Source organism: Bubalus kerabau, chromosome 1 (genome assembly GCF_029407905.1).
Source record: "Bubalus kerabau isolate K-KA32 ecotype Philippines breed swamp buffalo chromosome 1, PCC_UOA_SB_1v2, whole genome shotgun sequence".
Classification (NCBI taxonomy): domain Eukaryota; kingdom Metazoa; phylum Chordata; class Mammalia; order Artiodactyla; family Bovidae; genus Bubalus; species Bubalus kerabau.
This window is the reverse complement of record NC_073624.1, coordinates 257,952,672-257,970,594: the sequence shown is the minus strand read 5'-3', so window position 1 is coordinate 257,970,594 and position 17,923 is coordinate 257,952,672. Positions and strand designations below refer to the sequence as shown.

General features: G+C 36.5%; 1 protein-coding gene across 18 annotated transcripts in view; it reads left to right on the top strand.

Annotated features, from left to right (window-relative positions):
- MEF2C (myocyte enhancer factor 2C) overlaps positions 1–17,923 on the top strand; it is a 175,735-nt gene that overhangs the window by 65,710 nt on the left and 92,102 nt on the right. For 10 of the 18 annotated variants that reach the window (XM_055563815.1, XM_055563841.1, XM_055563852.1 and 7 more), the window contains one exon: positions 11,183–11,375. In XM_055563815.1, the coding sequence (XP_055419790.1) occupies positions 11,322–11,375 (54 nt within the window). In that variant the 5' untranslated portion in view covers positions 11,183–11,321. Of the gene's footprint in view, positions 1–11,179; positions 11,376–17,923 lie in introns of those variants that run through there. The other 8 variants (XM_055563905.1, XM_055563806.1, XM_055563911.1 and 5 more) reach the window with 1 other exon arrangement.

Below are 17,923 nucleotides of genomic sequence, written 5' to 3'. Positions count from 1 at the left end.
CTCCCTGTTTCAAAGTATTTATAATTTCCATAAAATTAAATCATGTTAAAGTGAAGAAAACAAGTTTACACAGGGTAGTCAAGAAACTGAATTGCATCTAACTGAATTTTTGCAAATGAATGTGGATCTATTTTTCTTCCTGAGCCTCATAACCTCCTTACAGAATATATGCGTTATTATTCCCATTCTCTAGCTGAGGTTTATGAAACTGAATTGGCCAAATTTGTACCCCCAGTGATGGGTGGGGTGCCGGAATGTTCACCCTCCAAACACTGCCTTGCTGCATCCGTTGTTTACAGCTCGCCTCGGATGTCATCTTTTCAAATAACCGTTCCCTGACAGCACTAACCACTTGGGCCCCTTTCCTATGTCGTCACCCCCTACCTAGCCTGTTCTGCTGTGGTGGTTTCTCTGTATCATTTTTCTATCTACAATTGTTATACAAATCCCCTGTGTCCCTTAAAGTCTCAGTTTCGTGATGACCAGTACTTTTGTTTTGTTCACCCTGGGGTCTCTGGCACCAAGTATAATGCGTGACGTATTTATATCTCCGTGACTGTTGATCAGACTTTGTTCATTGATATGTGTAATATTAAACAGCATGATTTTGGCTCACGGCCTCCGATGACATCAGCTTAGCCAGGATTTGATTGGCCGTGTGGTCCAAGCTAGAGTTCAGTTTAAATTCTATGATGAGCATACACCACATATAGTTTCGTATAGTTTATCTGCTCCAAAGCTGGCTCAGATCGCCTGCCTTGTGTCCCGTAAAAGGACCTGCCTGCATTCGTGCACCTTAATCTCATTTCTGACATTTAACTGTCACCCTTCCTGACCACCAGCCCTGACAAAAGTTCCGAAGTATTAAAACTTGTGTGTTACACAGCCCTGGTGTGTTTTGTAGTCAGCAGGGCAGTCATGTAGAGTCCTCTTGTCCTGGAGTTTTACACAGATAAAGGGAGGATATAGTTTTGAGAGGAATGCTCTAACTACAAAGTGCATCCTGAAGGCCATTTAGCTCACAATGAAGGTCTGTGTTTAAAATAGCACTATAACAAAGTAACTACAGAGTTTTGGCAAGAGCTTCAACTATTTATAGAACTAAGTAAGGCATAGTAAATAGGGCTGCAGTACCCAGTTCTCCCTTGCCATAACCCCAAACTTAGGAGAAGCACTGTAATTATATTTTTCAACTTAAAAAAAAAAATCATAGTAGCCATTATCAGTTTAACCATACGGAAGCTCAGGCTGGGATTTCTTTTTTAAATGCATACTTTTGATTTTCAACAGCTGCACTGGGGCTTTAATCATATATTATCTTTATGAAGCCTTTTTCTAACATATGTTAATTGGCTGTTTTCTGTGACAAATTATGAGCTCTTACTTTGATGAGGTTCAATTGCAATCATGTTGGAGTCGAGTATGTAGAGTTTCCACCCCTGCTAGCTCCTCAAACCACTACAAACATCCGCACGTCACTGCAGTGCTGAGTAATGGCAGGATTTGGGCTGGCTGATTTTGCTACAGATTTTTTTTTCCACAGGATATTTTCAGCTTCTTTGTACTAAATCTGTTGCAGGGTTTGCCCTTTTTAGCAGAAGCATGCTCTAAAATTAACATCAAATCTTATTGGAGATTACTATAATACAGTGAGAAATATTTCATAATACAGCACCCAGCGTCTGTTTTGCTTTACTAACATTTTAATACATTTGTTAGACATTTTGTAGAAGAGTCAGTCAGTTATGAGGTTGGTAAATGTTTTCTAATTAGTCAGCGTTTTATAATGTATATTTTGAATTTTGCTCTTTTGAGGAAAAGAACAGTGATTTACTGAGTAGCTGACCAAGTGTATATTTAACTATCGTAAAGAAAATGCACATACTTTTTTTGTTTTTTCTAGGTGTTGCCAAACATCAGTATGCTAAAGATTCCATTGTATTTTCCTTTTTCTTTGTAGTCACATCTGGTGGTCAGTGATAAAAAGAATTACATGTTCCATCAAGGTTAATGTCCTACGAGATGCATAACATCCATTCCAGTCATCTGTCCTAATGTCAGTTTTTATATATGATTAGGATGCGCAGATATGTTCTAATCCATCTACTCTGAGAACTGTGACAGCCTGCATCAGAAACCAGCAGATGATCACTGATAGCTAGTGTTAGACTAGACACAAAAATGCAGTGCATTTGTTTGTATTCAGAGGAAAGTAGTCAGGTCAGTGATCAAGGCCTTCAGAAACTGTGTCAAACACCAGTCATACTGGGATTAATTTCTCTATGTTTCTGCCTTGCCACCTAAGGTAAAGGGTCTGTAAACCGAGGTTCTCCAAAGCCAAAGCTTGGGGTCAAATTTCCACATAGGTATTAGAGTTTAGAATAAGATGAGCCAGATGTGAATAGGAGCTGCTCCTCAAGAGGCTGTTTTTAATCAGCCGTTTCCCAGGAGTAGCACACAGTCAATGAGCTCTAAATCCTGAGGCTACCTGCGTACGTAGGAAGGCCTGGGAACATCATTACAGAACTTACATTTGAGCATATGTGGAAAAATTAGAGCAGAAATTAAGGGTAAGAAAGGTTAACTTCAGAAGTCTTACTTTGGTACTGCTGTTTTAGAGGGTCTTAAAGAGATCATTTCAAATGTTTTTTTTTTTTTAAAGGAATATTAAACTTAACTAAATGCAGGTACTACTCTATTAAAACAGCCTTGTAAATAAGCCAAATGAAAAATTACTATTGATTTATGTTCACCAGAACCATTTAAACATGTGTATTACTTTGAGAAGGTACACATGCACCAATTTCATCCTGAGTAAATAAATATAAAGTTGTTTTTTTTTTTTTTTTTCCATTAATAGCACTACGGCTAGAGAGAAAGTCTTCAGGAGTCATGCATGATGTTGGAGTCATGCATGATGTTTCAGTGTGACTCTGGAGTCAGGAGGTACCCTGTCTTGAGCTAGTGGACACAAGGAAATTTATTGTAGTTCCACTTGATAAGACACATATACTTAATTGGCTTTAAGAAAATAAACCAAGGTAAAGAATGATGTGTAAATGAAACAGGGAACTTGACACTTGACTGTATGGAAGCCCGTGAGCCATGTGGCTTAATTGGGGCCAGTTGGGATCATTTAATGATTGCTGTCAGAAGATCAGATTTAATTCTCCTTATAAGAAGACCACAGTGGGACAGAGTTAAACAAATTGTCATCAGAGGTTTCAGATGAACAAAGCCTTAATTAGGTTGATTAGGATGCTGTAAAGGAGATGAAGAGAAATAGAAAAATTGATGAATCACGGGCTTCCATGTTGAGCCATATATAATAGTAATATCAAATATCTGTATTTTGATTTGAGATATGATTATGGCATTTTGAATATTATGTAAATTATCATAGAAGGTTTCTGTGTAAACACTTTACATTTCTAAAGTTTAGCGAGAGACCAAAGTAAATGACATTCAGTGAATGTAAATAGCAGATGATTTATCAAGCATATTCTTCTTAATGTAGAACAAAAACATTGGCAGGAAGACAGTAGTATTTCTTCTCATTCCAAGGTCATTTTTAAAATGTTAATAAATTGGTGAAGTAAATAACAACAGAGGCAAATCATTTTCAAGAACATAATTTTCAATCAGGTAATGTAACATTTGAATACAGATTATTATTTTATTACTTAGCCTTTACTTAGAATGTCCTTTTAACCATTTATATCACAATCCTAATAGTATTATGATCATTTATTAGTGATAATACTCAGGAGTACTCAGGTGTCTTAAAATGCACTCTTGTTGTTTACACACATCTTATGAAAAACTAAAATGTATTTTTTCTATTTGTTGCAATTTTGTAGGAAAATATTCTCTCTGCACAAACACACACACACACATGCAAATGGATTAGTAAGGGTGAAAACTGTGTCTAATACACACAGGCTTTTGAGAAAAAAAATTGTTGAATATTTACATTTTAATAATGAAATATGATGTATTAAAGATTAAGAAAATAATAAGAGTTTTTCAAAAGGAATTCATATTTTTATCTTAACAAGATGAAAATTTATAATAGCACATCCCCCATTTCAAGCCTAGTATGCTTTGAAAGCTGACACTTTTGTTTCGCTAATATTGGTGTCATATAGTGCTTAACTTGCTGTGTTCAATAACAGCAACAGAACATCCAGATGCATGTGCTTTTGGAGCGGTTACAGCTGGGGAACAGAGCACACTCTGTGATGCTTGGTAGCTCTTGCTTTGTGATGAGGACAGGGCTGGATCTGCGTTGGTGGTGAGCCCTGCCCATCACTAAATGGCCTTTAGAAGAAAGCAAGGTGGACATGCTGTTGTGAAAAATCAGGAAACCAAAGACTTGATGGAACCCTGACTTAATTACTCAGTATGATGCGGAAAGACTAAAAACTGTGGTGTGGTTGGATAGCACAAGGCTTTTGACATCTTTAGACCATTCGGGGTTTATTTTAGCATGGGATTGGAGAATACTGTTTAAGCTCCACTGTGAAAGATATGTCCAAGGCAAAATATACCATGGATGATCATGACAAGGAAGCTGTGCTTGCCTTGTGTTTATTAAATTGTTTATAATGAAATACAGTTGTTTAAAGATTTCTGTCTCTTAAATTCTAGTTTCGTGTAAATAAAATGATTTATATCAGTGATAATGGCAGGTTAGGCCCACTTACTAAATTAATTGCAGGGGTTTTCAAAATGAGTTCTTTTTTAGCCTTATTATATTTCTGACATACATTTCATCTCCTTTTGTCCTTGGGGAAAGATATTAAAGTAGGACTAGAAACATTAATGTAGAGTTTTCAGCAGCCGTGGTCATTGGGAAAATTGATATATTTCCCTAGTTATTTCCACTTTTGCAGCCTGAAGCTCTTCCATGACTGATACTTATGAGAAACTTCTTAATTTTTATAACACTGTAAATTTTTCTTCATATAATGATTATTGCTAATGGATAAATGAGGTATTACCTTCAGAAGTTGCCCATCATCATCTCTGCAAAGTGAGGTCTTCATGGTATAAGTAAAGACTACATGGTTCACTTGATAACCTTATTGTACAGAACTTTCAATCTGCCTCAAAGCTGAAGCAGTCTTAGAAGTAGTAAGCCACGTTCTCAGTCCTACTTTGGACCTAGCCTTCACCTACAGTACTACATTTAATGATTACACTGTCCTAAAGATGAAGAAGTCTTTCCCAGCTGTTTTGTAAGGCAGGGGAACAAACAGTGGTTCTGAGTGATTAAATTATTAGTCTGTAATCAGCCTCCACTTCTCAGAATCTCTTATTCCATATATGAGGTGCTATATAAATACAATGAAAGATTAAGTGAGTCTTCTTCATGTATAAATGAAAAATGTTCTTAGTAGTCATTAAAAATAGTGATAAAGACCTGAGAGATAAAAATCTTAATGAATTAATTCATTAATCAACCAATAGTTATTAGCTCCCACTGTACGCTTGGCACTGGGCTAGAAACTGAGAATGCAAAAGTCGGGCAAGCCAGACTTGGCCCACAGATGTTGTGGAAGTCAGCAGACAGAATTTCTATTATGACATGCTTCAAAGGAAGGCATGGTGCTCTGAGCCCTCACAGGAGCATTTGATGTGATCAGGAGTGTGGAGTGCTTTCTGGGAGGTGAAACGGGCGCTGAGTCAGAAAGGAAGGGAAGAAGTTAAGGAGGCACAGAGGAGAGGGAGGAACATTCCAGGAAGAAGGAATTGCATATGCAAAGGCCCTGTGGTAGGAAGGAGCATGGCGGGTGTGAGGAGCTGAAAGACAGTTGACATTATTTACTATCTGTATGTGTGACATTATGTTACTGTTTAGAAAATGACTCAAAATTAATCATATTAACTTGGAATAAATAAAAAAAAATAACTTTAGTTTGGCATGATGGTACTTAGCTGGTGGAGAAGAATGGGTAAATTTATTATCCTTAAGAGGATGTCTTAGCTATGTGTCTTCAGAATGAGCTCAGCTTGCATTCATACCTAGGGTAATATAGCATTCTGTATAATACATGGTAAACTTAGAGAGAAATGGAATAACTTTCAAGACCAAGGGAATATTCCTTAGCTCATAAGACATCACACAGTTGACTAACAATAAGATTAATAATTACTGTAATATCTTTGGAAGTTCCTCTATCAGGAAGATCCCCTGGAGGAGGAAATGGCTACCCACTCCAGTATTCTTGCCTGGAGAATTCAATGGGCAGAGGAGCCTGCCAGGCTACAGTCCATGGAGTTGCAGAGAGTTGAACACAACGGAGTGACTAACACTTTTGAAGTTCAGAATACTTCTTAAGAGAAAAAAGTGAAAGTTCTACTTGTTCCTTTTAACCAGAATATAATTAAAGGCCTCATATGTCTTTCAAATACATCATAAAGTAGAAAGTTAAATGTATCTAGATGCAGCATAATGAGCAAAGTTTTCCACTTAAAATAATAATGCATCATTTGATTGTTTGAATTAGTAATACAAGGCTTGAAGCAACTAGGCTTATGTTCATTTTTGTCCTTTGCTAAGTAACCAGCTTGTATTTATTTAACCATATAATTTCTTGTATGATGTAGCATGCTTGGTTTTCAGCCTTGAATGTTTACAAAACGTTTTATGAAGATGCTAATGTCAGTGAAAATGTGAGTCAGTGAAAAAGTTATTTGCTAATGTGAGTAAAAGAAAAACAGAATTCTTCATTGCAAACTGACATCACATTTTTTAATGTTTTATCATTATTCATAGGCTGTTTTTATTTAAGTGATTGCACTGTGCTTATTGTAGCAAAATACATGCCTTGCAAAGATAAGTTTAGCAGCAGAGAATTAATTTCTTCCCACATCTTTTAATGTGGCATGGCAGTCTCACTCTAAGATCAAAACATAAAACTGAAGGTTATGTTTAATTTCTAAATCAAAGTGTTGTGGGAAGATGATTGAAATCTGAAGATGACTCAGATCCACTTGATATGTGGTTTTCTTCCTACAGAAATCTTATGGTAGACTGCCATTTCCATGTTAGAAAGAACCTAATAGTGATGAGATTAAAATAAATAGTTTCACTATACACTGAAAGTTTATGTTAGTTACTTTGATTCTTAATCTGAATTCTTGTTAAGAACTTTGAAAATTTCAATAACTTAGGTATCTCTCCTCTCCCCACCACCATCCAGTATATCTTTTTTTTTTTTTAATGGAGGCAAAGAAGTAATCTGTGTATTTTGTATTTTCCAACAAACACTGATTTTTTTCACAATTTTCATGATTCTATTTTTTACCAAAAAAATAAATAATTAAAGTATCCATTTGGCTCTTCACCTGTATAGAATTCTTCATGTGCCTTGAGGGAGTGAATTAAGGTTATATGGCTGCATGAGCTGTGTTAAGATGATTTTGGTGAGGTGTGGTAAATGGTCATTGCTGTGTATCTCCTACTTCACCAAAATGAACTTATTTATCTTCTTATTTTTATTTCTTCCAGCAGTCAGACAGAATACTAACCTAGAGCTGAAATGGATTTTTTTTTTTTTCCTCAGGTTAGGGTCAGAAATGTTGTCCCGTGTCTGGAGTTCTCTGCTTGTCCCTTATCTGAACCTCTCAAAGGCCTCCCTGTGTGGGGTGTGCAGCCCAGCACCCTCAGACAGTTCTGCTCAGAGAAGGAAGTGAAGAGTTTTGGTTCCCATTTTACACTTCTGGAACAGTTTAGGGAAGGAAGCACCTTTACACCTTTTATTGTTCGTGGTTGCTGACATCATATCCTTCCCTGACCAGCCTGTGCGTGTTTCCTGCCATTCTGTCAAGATTCTTCTGTGTTACTGGGAGGGATTTGTGGGAGGGAGGGAGAGAGGAAGAGAGCAAGAAAGAGGGGGGTAAGGGGGGAGGAGGTGTGTGTCACTCAAGGGAACTGGTTTGTAAATGAGAGAGCCCCGGGTGGGAGAAGGAGCTTTTAGCATCTGTCCACAAGAATCCTTCTCTCCTTGGGTCTCAAACCACTTTGCCTTCATCTATCTGCTTATGCCAAACTCAAAGTGAACAGAAGCCTGCCATAATGAAGTTCCCCTTTTTTTTAGTAAGCAGCCTGATTTTATTTTTCTTATATTTAGGTTGGCAAAAAGAAAAAAAAAATGCAGAAGACTGTAGTATAGAGTGTAACTATGGTAGACTGTTGTTTTTTTTTTTAATTACTGATTGTTTCTCTGTAGCTCTGTCATTTTCCAAGAATTCTTCTTTTATGTGGAAAGAAGTAGCGGCAAGGCTGCTGGAATTATTTTAAGCTTATGGTTGATTGTACATAATGAAAGTTCTCAGTGTAACTCGAATACTACTACATGTCGTTTAGCTGTTATATCCTTTTCTTCATATACATACAAAGCAATTTTTCAGATTAATGAGATTATGTAATCTCTTTTTCAGCCTCTCTAGGCCTTCTAGAAACTAATTCTTGAAACCAACTTTGCAGTATAATTTTTGTGTAAAAATCAGGTTGAAAAAATAGTTATGCTAAGAAAACAGCTATTGAGCTGTTACTGACCTTCCTAACTCTTTGAATTTTTACTGACAACCTTGAAACATGGTGACCCATAATCAAATAGTCTTTAAGCCGAATAGTCCAAAGCACATTTTACTTCATGAAAACAATCTCATCATCACCACATCTTCTTCTGCATATGTACTTAATCATATCAAATTTTGCATTTCAGAAATGTTCAAAAAGCAGCACCCTTCAAGACATATTCATTTTTATGGGAAGTAAGATATTTGAATGCTATTAAAATTTAACCTTGTATTCTCTCTACCTTGTATATTTCACAAAGGAAAATATATTTAACGTCATCTTTAATCAGATATATTATATATTTATACATATTGATACAAACCATTTCTTTCTGACGAATATGTCCCATTATGTTTTAAGAATTAAAAAAAAAAAAATCCTTGCTCTGCTCTTTTTAAGAAATGTCCCTTGTTTCAAAGTTGTGAAATATGGGGTGGTGAGATGGAAGAACTCTTCTAAGTTTGATTCATCAGGAACTCTGTCCTTCCGAGAAGACTCTTCTCCAGGGATGTTTCTCTACTCGTTTGGTTATTTGTATTTTGAAATCAGGATCTGCAGAGGTTCTCCTCTTCCCCGCCTCGTTCCACTCTCTAATCTGTTCACCCTGACCTTCCACCTTAAAGTGAATAAGCGCTTAGGCAGGCATAGTCCTGTAAGCCGATAGTGCCACCGGCCTCAGCTCAATGAAAGAAAGGAAATTGTCCCTTATGCATTTGCTGTGGATTCATGGGTTGGCTTTTCTGTGACCGAGGAAGCCTGCTTGTCTCTTTGGGGTCTTGCACATGCATGGGAAATACCATTCTAACGTGCTGCTTGCTTCTAAGGTAAGACTGTAGGAAACACAGGAAAATTGTCCAGTTGAGTGATATTTTAGACTGACTCTAAAAATAGATAGATGGACAGTGTTTGGCAATAGTGAATATGCAGTTGTGCTTTGCGGATTTTTCGTATTTTAATGTAATTTTTAATGTTATCTTGTAGCTAATTTTTTCCTGTCTGTCCAAATGTGTGTTATTTATATAAGTCTAAAACTTTGAACTACTTCCAACATTCAAAGTTACCGCTGGAGTAATCATTTTGATGAGCCCTGTGTGGTCGTGAAATTACTCAACATATATATATATTCTCAGAGGCAGAACTGAGCTGTAGTTTCATAGAAGGCATTGGGAAAAAGAGAATGGATAGTCTTAGTATTTAAGCAGAACTTAATCCACCAGAACTAATTATATCATAATAGCTTCTGCAATTAGATAATCACAGAAAACTTTAAAAAAATTTATTCAAGGTGATAAAGAATTTAGAAATTAAATTAAAGAAATCAAAAGACAGCTAATGTGATCAGACCAAGTGTGCAACAGTTACAATTCCTGTTCCAATAACTTTGAATTGGAGCCAGATAATCTATTAAATAGCCAGGACATGGGCTTAATGTTACATAATACATGTGGGAATTTATCAGGTCGGTTGTCAGACACCAACTAAAATAAACAGGGAAACTCTGAGCAACATGTTAAGTATTTGCATTCTTTGAGGGAAAAGGGATAAAATGATTGAAGCTGTTGCTTGCAAATTAAGAAGCCATTTGTGGAATGCCTTTTTTTTTAACTTCCACATTTCACAGCAATTCACTTTCACTCAAATGTTTTCAGATATAATTTAAACAAAGAAGAATACTTTCAATACCCTGGATTCCCTGGATTTATCTTACATTATCAATGATCACTTCTCTCATTTTATTTCATGGCCTAAGATATCCAGTATATAATTTTGTATCTTACTACCCAAAAAGATATGATAGATCTTCTTAAAATATTTTAAAATAGGGGACTGACAGCTTATAGTCATAAATGGAATAATACTCTAATTTTTGCACCATTTCTTTCTTTTCTGTGAATGATTATCTTTTCTGATTCTTGTATTCAAGATATAGCTTAAGGGCTTTCAAAAGGAAAAGGAGATCTCACAGCTGATAGCTGCTTGTTACATAAGATTAAATATCCCACATTATTTTTACAGTGTTCCCATAACAGTGACTTTTTAAAAGTAAGATTAAAGGATTTAGATTTAAATTAGTTGACATTTACATATATCAAATAGCACTTTCATAATAGTCCATCCTATTTGCATAACGAGGGACGTTATCACCTCTGCTGTCAAAACATGAGATTGTTTTCCCTTCAGAAATGAATTAGCTGCCCTACTTAGCATACACAGGTACATAAAGGTTCATTAACTCTCTGATTTAGGTAATTTTTCATAACAGAAGGGTAAAAATAGTCACCTAATTTCATTAAAAAAATACTAAGAAACTCTTTGCAAAAGATATATTTCAAGTGTTGGGCTTTAAAGAATAGTTTTCATCATTTAAATGACTTGTTAAATTACTTACAAGAGTCTTTTAATTATAAAAACAAACCATTTCTACTTGATATGCTCCTGCATGTGATATATCATGTACTTTTAATAAATACTTATTTTCTGTTCATTTGATTTGTTTAGTTCCACAGAATTAAAAAAAAATAGAATGTGATAGTTCTTATGAAAGTGGCTTGCTATTAAAGTAGTGCTTGATCTTTGTTTTTCGTTCAGCAGGAACGAATGCAGGAATTTGGGAACTGAGCAGCGCAAGTGCTGAAGAAGGAGATTTGTTTGGAGGAAACAGGAAAGAGAAAGAAAAGGAAGGAAAAAATACATAATTTCAGGGACGAGAGAGAGAAGAAAGACGGGGACTATGGGGAGAAAAAAGATTCAGATTACGAGGATTATGGATGAACGTAACAGACAGGTGAGTGGGGTAAACTTTTTTGGTATTATTATTTACATGGACCATTTATCACATTTCCTCCCAGATACGTTAAGGGTATTGAAAGCATTTTGAGCTTATCCATTAAGAAAAGATTTAGTGAGTTAAATGTGGTCTGTTTAAGTGCTAATATTCTCTTATATGTACAGGGTAAAAATCATCCTGTGGGTAAAAAATATACTTTACACATTCATGATTATTCACCTTTTGCTTCAACATTAATTTTAAATGGGAGCTGCATTTGTGTAACATAAACAGTTTAATAATTGAGTTAATAAGTATAATATTGCTCTACTGCGCACATCACCAAATAAAGATATTCTTAGATTCGTGGGAATGAGGCCTTTTATGGTCCTCCACCTAAAGGTTTATAATATGGGCTAAATATCCTGTATAAAAATAGTTTTCATTCTGTTCACAGTGAAAGAGACTTTGAAATACATTCAAAATATTTACCATTGTGCTAACAACAACAAAGAAGATACCCCCACAAAGTATTAGCAGCTTCAAACATACAGGCAAGAACCACCAGTTAATCCATACCATTTCTTTAAACCCTTGAGTTTTATAAACCTAGAGGCACCTGATGTTATTATTTGCTTTTAGAACTCCAGTGATACCTTTATGATACAATTAATCTATTCTAAAGACTTTATGCATCCAAGTGCTCTATTCAGCAAAGACTTGCATATTATGAATATTTGTGATTTGACCCTATTTTTCTTCACACTTGGGGAGAGCAGATCTAGTTAGGTGAAGTAAGACTAGCTGTGTGACCAAGATGGAGCTGCATTTAAAAAGCTTTTACTAAAGTGACCCTTATTTTCCATTGGTTTTCCATGTATCTCCTAATCACTTCCCCATGATTTATCATCCCTCAAAGCTCAAACCATCTTTCCTTTGTTAAAAAGAGTATATAAGCTCCAGTGTCTAACTGCTTCTTTGAGTTTCATTTCTTTTCTGTGAGCCCTTTTAAATTAGTGTCAATGTATAAGTCATTGGCTCAGTCGTGTCCGACTCCTTGTGACCCCGTGGACTACAGCCTGCCAGGCTCCTCTGTCCATGGAATTCAGACAAGAACACTGGAGTGGGTAGCCATTCCCTTCTCCAGGGGATCTTCCTGACCCAGGGATAGAACCTGGGTCTCCTGCATTGCATTACTGTTTGTGCCACCAGGGAAGCCCCCTGTGAATACAAAAATATTAATAATTTTTTTGTTTTTCTTCAAAAAAAGAATAGTTGGGTGGTTTGTTAATGTTAAATTAACATTCAGTTCAGTTCAGTTCAGTCGCTCAGTTGTGTCTGACTCTTTGCAACCCCATGAATCGCAGCACGCCAAGCCTCCCTGTAACATTAGGATGGATGCAACCAATAACAGATACCAGTTCTAAGACACAGTACTGCCAGATTCCAACCATTGCAATGGATAATGGAACCTATAGAACAGACGTTCCTTGACCCTGGGGGAGGAGAGTGTCTTGCCTGTTGCCCATTGAAAGCTAAGAGGACAGCCTTCAGGAAGCCCCGCTAGACTGTAATTTCCCCCAGATAAAAATGTTCTTTCTTCCCTACTGTGCCTTTCTGCCTTCTTGGACCTTCAAGTGAGACTAGAACTTATTTGTGCTTTAAAACTTTTTATTGCTACTTGTGTAAATTATAATGAATGAAGTTGTTATTTATGCCATCAAAGCCAGTATGCCATTAAGTGATAAAGAAACTTTTGAGATTTTCAGGTTTATACTCCTTTAAATTACTGTGTTTAAGGTACATATGACTTGAACTATTTTTGGCGAAAATTGAGCTACAGGATGAATAATGCCAAGATTTATGATGGATTCCTTCAGTGTTTCCTAAACATTGTTTATTGCTATGGGTCAAGCCAAAAAGCAATAATTCTGTCAATATTAAAAAAAAACCCACAGTATTTTTAATTGATTTATAGCTTGAAATTGAAATTAAGACTGAAATATTGAACATCATATACCACTAACTGTTTAGACCTTACTGTTTGGGCTAGCACCTGTTTGGGGTAGAGTCAAAAATATATATGAATTAGCATCTACACCTTATTAATAATACCAGGTAATATGGGGGTTCATGAAATTTATTGTATCTTCTTTTTGCTTACAAAGACAAAAGAAAGTTTTTGCAGGTTGAAGTCATGAGCTTCCATTATGCTTTATAAAGAAATACAAAGCTCATAAAAGCATGCAAGAATGTTAAAACACTAACTTTTGAGCTACAAGTGACCATTTCTTCATAATTTAAATATAGCTGCATCTACAGTTGCTATCACTCTCACCAATATTAGAAGTCATAATAACTTTTAAGAGAATAAAATTTATTTAAATTCAGTTTAATTAGTCTTATCTTTTTTAATCCTGAAGACGAATTCCTTGGTTTTATTCTGTAGAATGTAGGATCTGGGTAGTCTTTACTTAGGACTTCCCTGATGGCTCAGAAGGTCAGGAATCCATCTGCAATGCAAGGGGACACGGGTTTGATCCCTGGGTTGGGAAGATCCCCTGGAGAAGGAAATGGCAACCCACTCCAGTCTTCTTGCCTGGACAATTCCATGGACAAGGAGCCTGGTAGACTGCAGTCCATGGGATGGCAAAGAGCCAGACATGACTAAGCACATTAGCACATACATACATCGTCTTTTCTTCAGTCTTTAGGTTCAGTTGGCCTTGTGATTCAGTACTCTTTAATAGAATTAGTAAAATTGAAAACTTCCATGTTTTAGTATATATTTCAGTGATTATTGTAAATGGCTATTGACAGTCTTAAACAGCCATCTTACTTAAAAATAGTCATCTGCGTGCCTCTCATCTACTGCAAGAGGGATCACAAGAGCCAGTTGGGAGAGAGCCTAGAAGATGTAGGTCACTTCTAATAATCAGCACCAGCAAATCTGCAACAGCGTGTCGTCCAAAGTGAGGAGACACCCCTAACCTAGGCTCCCTTTAAAGTGCATGTTCAGATGTTGAAAAGAAAAGCATTCACTGCTTTGCCCTTTTGGAAGCTTCCCCCCACTGTAGACTCCTTAATAGAACCTCACACAATAGCTCACTGTCATCTTTTCTCAGAAGCAGTAAAAGCCTGCCCTGCCGTCACAGGTATTTATTTGGCTATACAGAACAGGGTGTGTTTTTACAGAAGAAGAAATACTGACTTAAAGTGTGAAATGAAATATTACAGAGCTGATGTGATAAGTTGTATATCATTAAGAAATAAAACTGTGGGAAAACAGAGCGGCCGACTGTTTAAATTGAATTTTGCCCTTACTTTATTTTTCATTATGGCAGTAGGCAACAGCTAAACTTCAGGAACTCTGATTATATACATAAAATAGTTTAGGGGAGGGAAAAAGTAACAGCTTGTTTTTTTTTAATTTTCCAGAGTCTCCAAGTTTATGAAAAGCACTAATTTCTCAATCTCTAACCTAAACAAGGTGATTTCTTAAGCTACTATATAAAACTAAAATCATGAATTGTCAATTTGTCTCCCAGAAGTTTTCAAATAATTTTAAAGTAGCTACATGTACCAAGAACTACATATTTATTATTCCATTTAATCCTCATTAATTCCATTAACAGCTGAATAATTCATTTATTTATTAAGTCAGCAAATATCATTTGTTTGCAACCTGCCTAACATGAAGTGCTCAGCGATAAGCCAATTGAATCTTATTCAGCTTATTGTCCGCTGTAGAAGTCAGGAGCCTGGTTCTGTAAAGGACCAGATAGCAAATATTTTTGACCTTGTGAACCATGCAATCTCTGTCTCAGATGCTCAGTTCTACCCTTGGAGTGAAAGCGGCAAAGGACAACACGTACATGAATTTTAATGTGTCTGTGTTTGAATAAAACTTTACTGGCAAAAACAGGAGGCAGACAGGATTGGCCTATGGGCCTAGTCGGATGAACCAGACGTGAGATATGCAAATATATAACAAAAATTTGGTTCACATGTGTTATGAATGAGACTACCCAAATGCTATGAAAGAATAACAGGAGGTGCTTTATTTAGATTGGGGGTGGGAGAAAGGCTTCCCTGAGGAAATGCTGAAAGATGGGAGCAAAGAGATGTTTCAGAGTTCGGCAGAAGACAGCATTCCAGAGGGAACAGTGTTTGCAAAGCTCCTTGAGAAAGGGAAGAGCTGGCTGAGGAGTCGAAGGAATGCCCCAAGGAACTTACTTGAGCCTCCTGTGTGTAACTTTAGAGAGAGGAGAGAAAAGGTTTAGATGCTAGGCAGGGCCCAGATCATGCAGAGCTTTGAAGTCAGAGAGTTAACACTGGGAAGTGGCCAGGATTTGAGCCCAAATCTTTCAGATCCAAAAACAAAGTAAGCTGTTTTTCAGTTACCTCATGCTGCGTTCTGTATAAGATAATGGCTTTATGTCATTACTTTCTCCCATTACATACATCATCCTGCATCCAGCATATCATGGTGAAGAGCATAGGTTTTAGAGACACACAAAACTTGTTCTGGCCTGAGTTCTGCCTGCTACTAGCTGTGTGACTCTCCAGCAAGTAACTTGACCCCTCTGAGCCTTGCTTCCCTCATCAGTAGAGGGGAGGATTGAAAAATAGTACCTGCTTCATTGGGTCATTGAAATAATTAAACTGGGGGATAACTGTCAAGTACCTAGCACGTGATGAGTGCCTGAGAAATTTACCTATTAGTTATCCCTGTTAAGACTCGAGGTCTTTGAACCATTAGTTATTATAGTTAATGTGATTTCTGTCAAAACAACTCCTGTGCTGTGTAGCACCCTAAAGAACGGTACCTGAACCTTCATTTCCAGTGCATTGTTACCCACTTGAAAGGGTATCAGGGAGATGGAAGGCAAAGTGGAACACAGTAGAGCTTGTATTTATGTTTACGACTCTTTGTGACCCCATGGCCCACCAAGCTCCTCTGTCCATGGGATTTTCCAGGCATGAATACTAGAGTGGGTTGGCCCTTTCCAACCCAGGGATCAAACCCGAGTCTCTTGCTTCTCCTGCACGGACAGGCAGATTCTTTTAGCACTGTGCCAGCAGGAGAGCCCGAAACAGAGTAGAGTTGGGGCACAGAGGAGCCTTTGGAAGCTAACAAGGGGCAAGAGAATCATTTCTAAGCAAGAGCCAGGATGACAGAGAATGGCTAGTGAACAGGAAGAAAAATCACACAGAACATTTGTAGGGCAGGGCTCGTGCCAAGGATGGGGAGAAGTCATTTCCCAATTTCTTATGCTTGTGGGACTTACTTTCAAATGTATGTTCCTGACCAAATTATTCTGAACTACTTGTCACCATTTTTATCACTTCTGGCTTGCAGCTTATTCTCACACTACAATTTCAAGTCTCTCCACCTGCATTTTTTGTTCTTACCTGTGAGTTACCTTCATCAATTAGGCAATAATCTTAGCCTCCTTCATATGGTACCAGTTGTTACTGTGCTTCTGAAACAGCCAGATTTTTAAATGAGTTTTGTCCTCATATGACTCTTTCTGCAAACAGAATATACTTAGAAATATGTTATATCTGTTACATCAAGAAAAAAGATATATGAAAATCAGGCATGCTTAACCTAAATCTGTTTACTTAATGTGTTTGTATTTAAAAATTTCAGCTTTCCCACTTTGAGAGGATAGGAGAGACACACACCCAAATTTATTTGTATGACTTGTTCTAAAAAAGATATTTACGTATTTGAGTAACTACCAGAGAGAAATATTTGCCGAAGAACCCAGTTACGACCGAATATAGTAAGTTAAGGCATAAAGATTATTAAATGTCTTAAATTCTTTTCTTCCATCAGACCTGGCACAATAACAGTTTTTGCCAGCAAACAAAATTTCATGTAATTATCAGTGCAGTATCTGGAGCACAAATTAAAGACAATTAGCAACATTCTCCTGCTAATAGAATAGGAGAATCCCCTTCTGACTAAAGGGGATTCATAGCTGTTACATTTTGTAATTTTTTCCCTTTTCTATGTCCCTATCTCCATTTCCTTACATGACTTATGATTATTTTAAGTGGGCTCAGAAAAAAAAAAAGAAAACTAGAGAAATATGTTCAGTGTAGATGCAGTCTCCGACAACTTCTACGTACTGAAGTTTTTAAACTAAACCTGATATTTTCTAAACTAAACTGAAAAAAAAAAAAGAGGTGCGTTGATTTTCTCAAATGACTCTTTTTTAAAAAACGAAGTTTTACTCCTTAATTTTCCTAGTTTTTCTCTATTTTAGGTTCTTAGAATTTTAACTAAAATTTTCAATGGAATTTTTACTGTAATGTTCCTTCAAGGTAATATCCAGAATATCAGGGAATAAAAGGGCTACTTACGGTGCTAAACTTGAGAGTTGCATACTACTAACCTAGTATAAAATTTATTGAAGTTGAGATAGATTCAATGTTTAAATGTGAGGAATTGGATAACATAGAAAGACAAACAAATTGCTTCAAGAAAATATTTTTTTGATAAATTCTAAGCCAAGAGTTAGAGTCATCCAAGCACACTTTTCTTCTGTCATCTT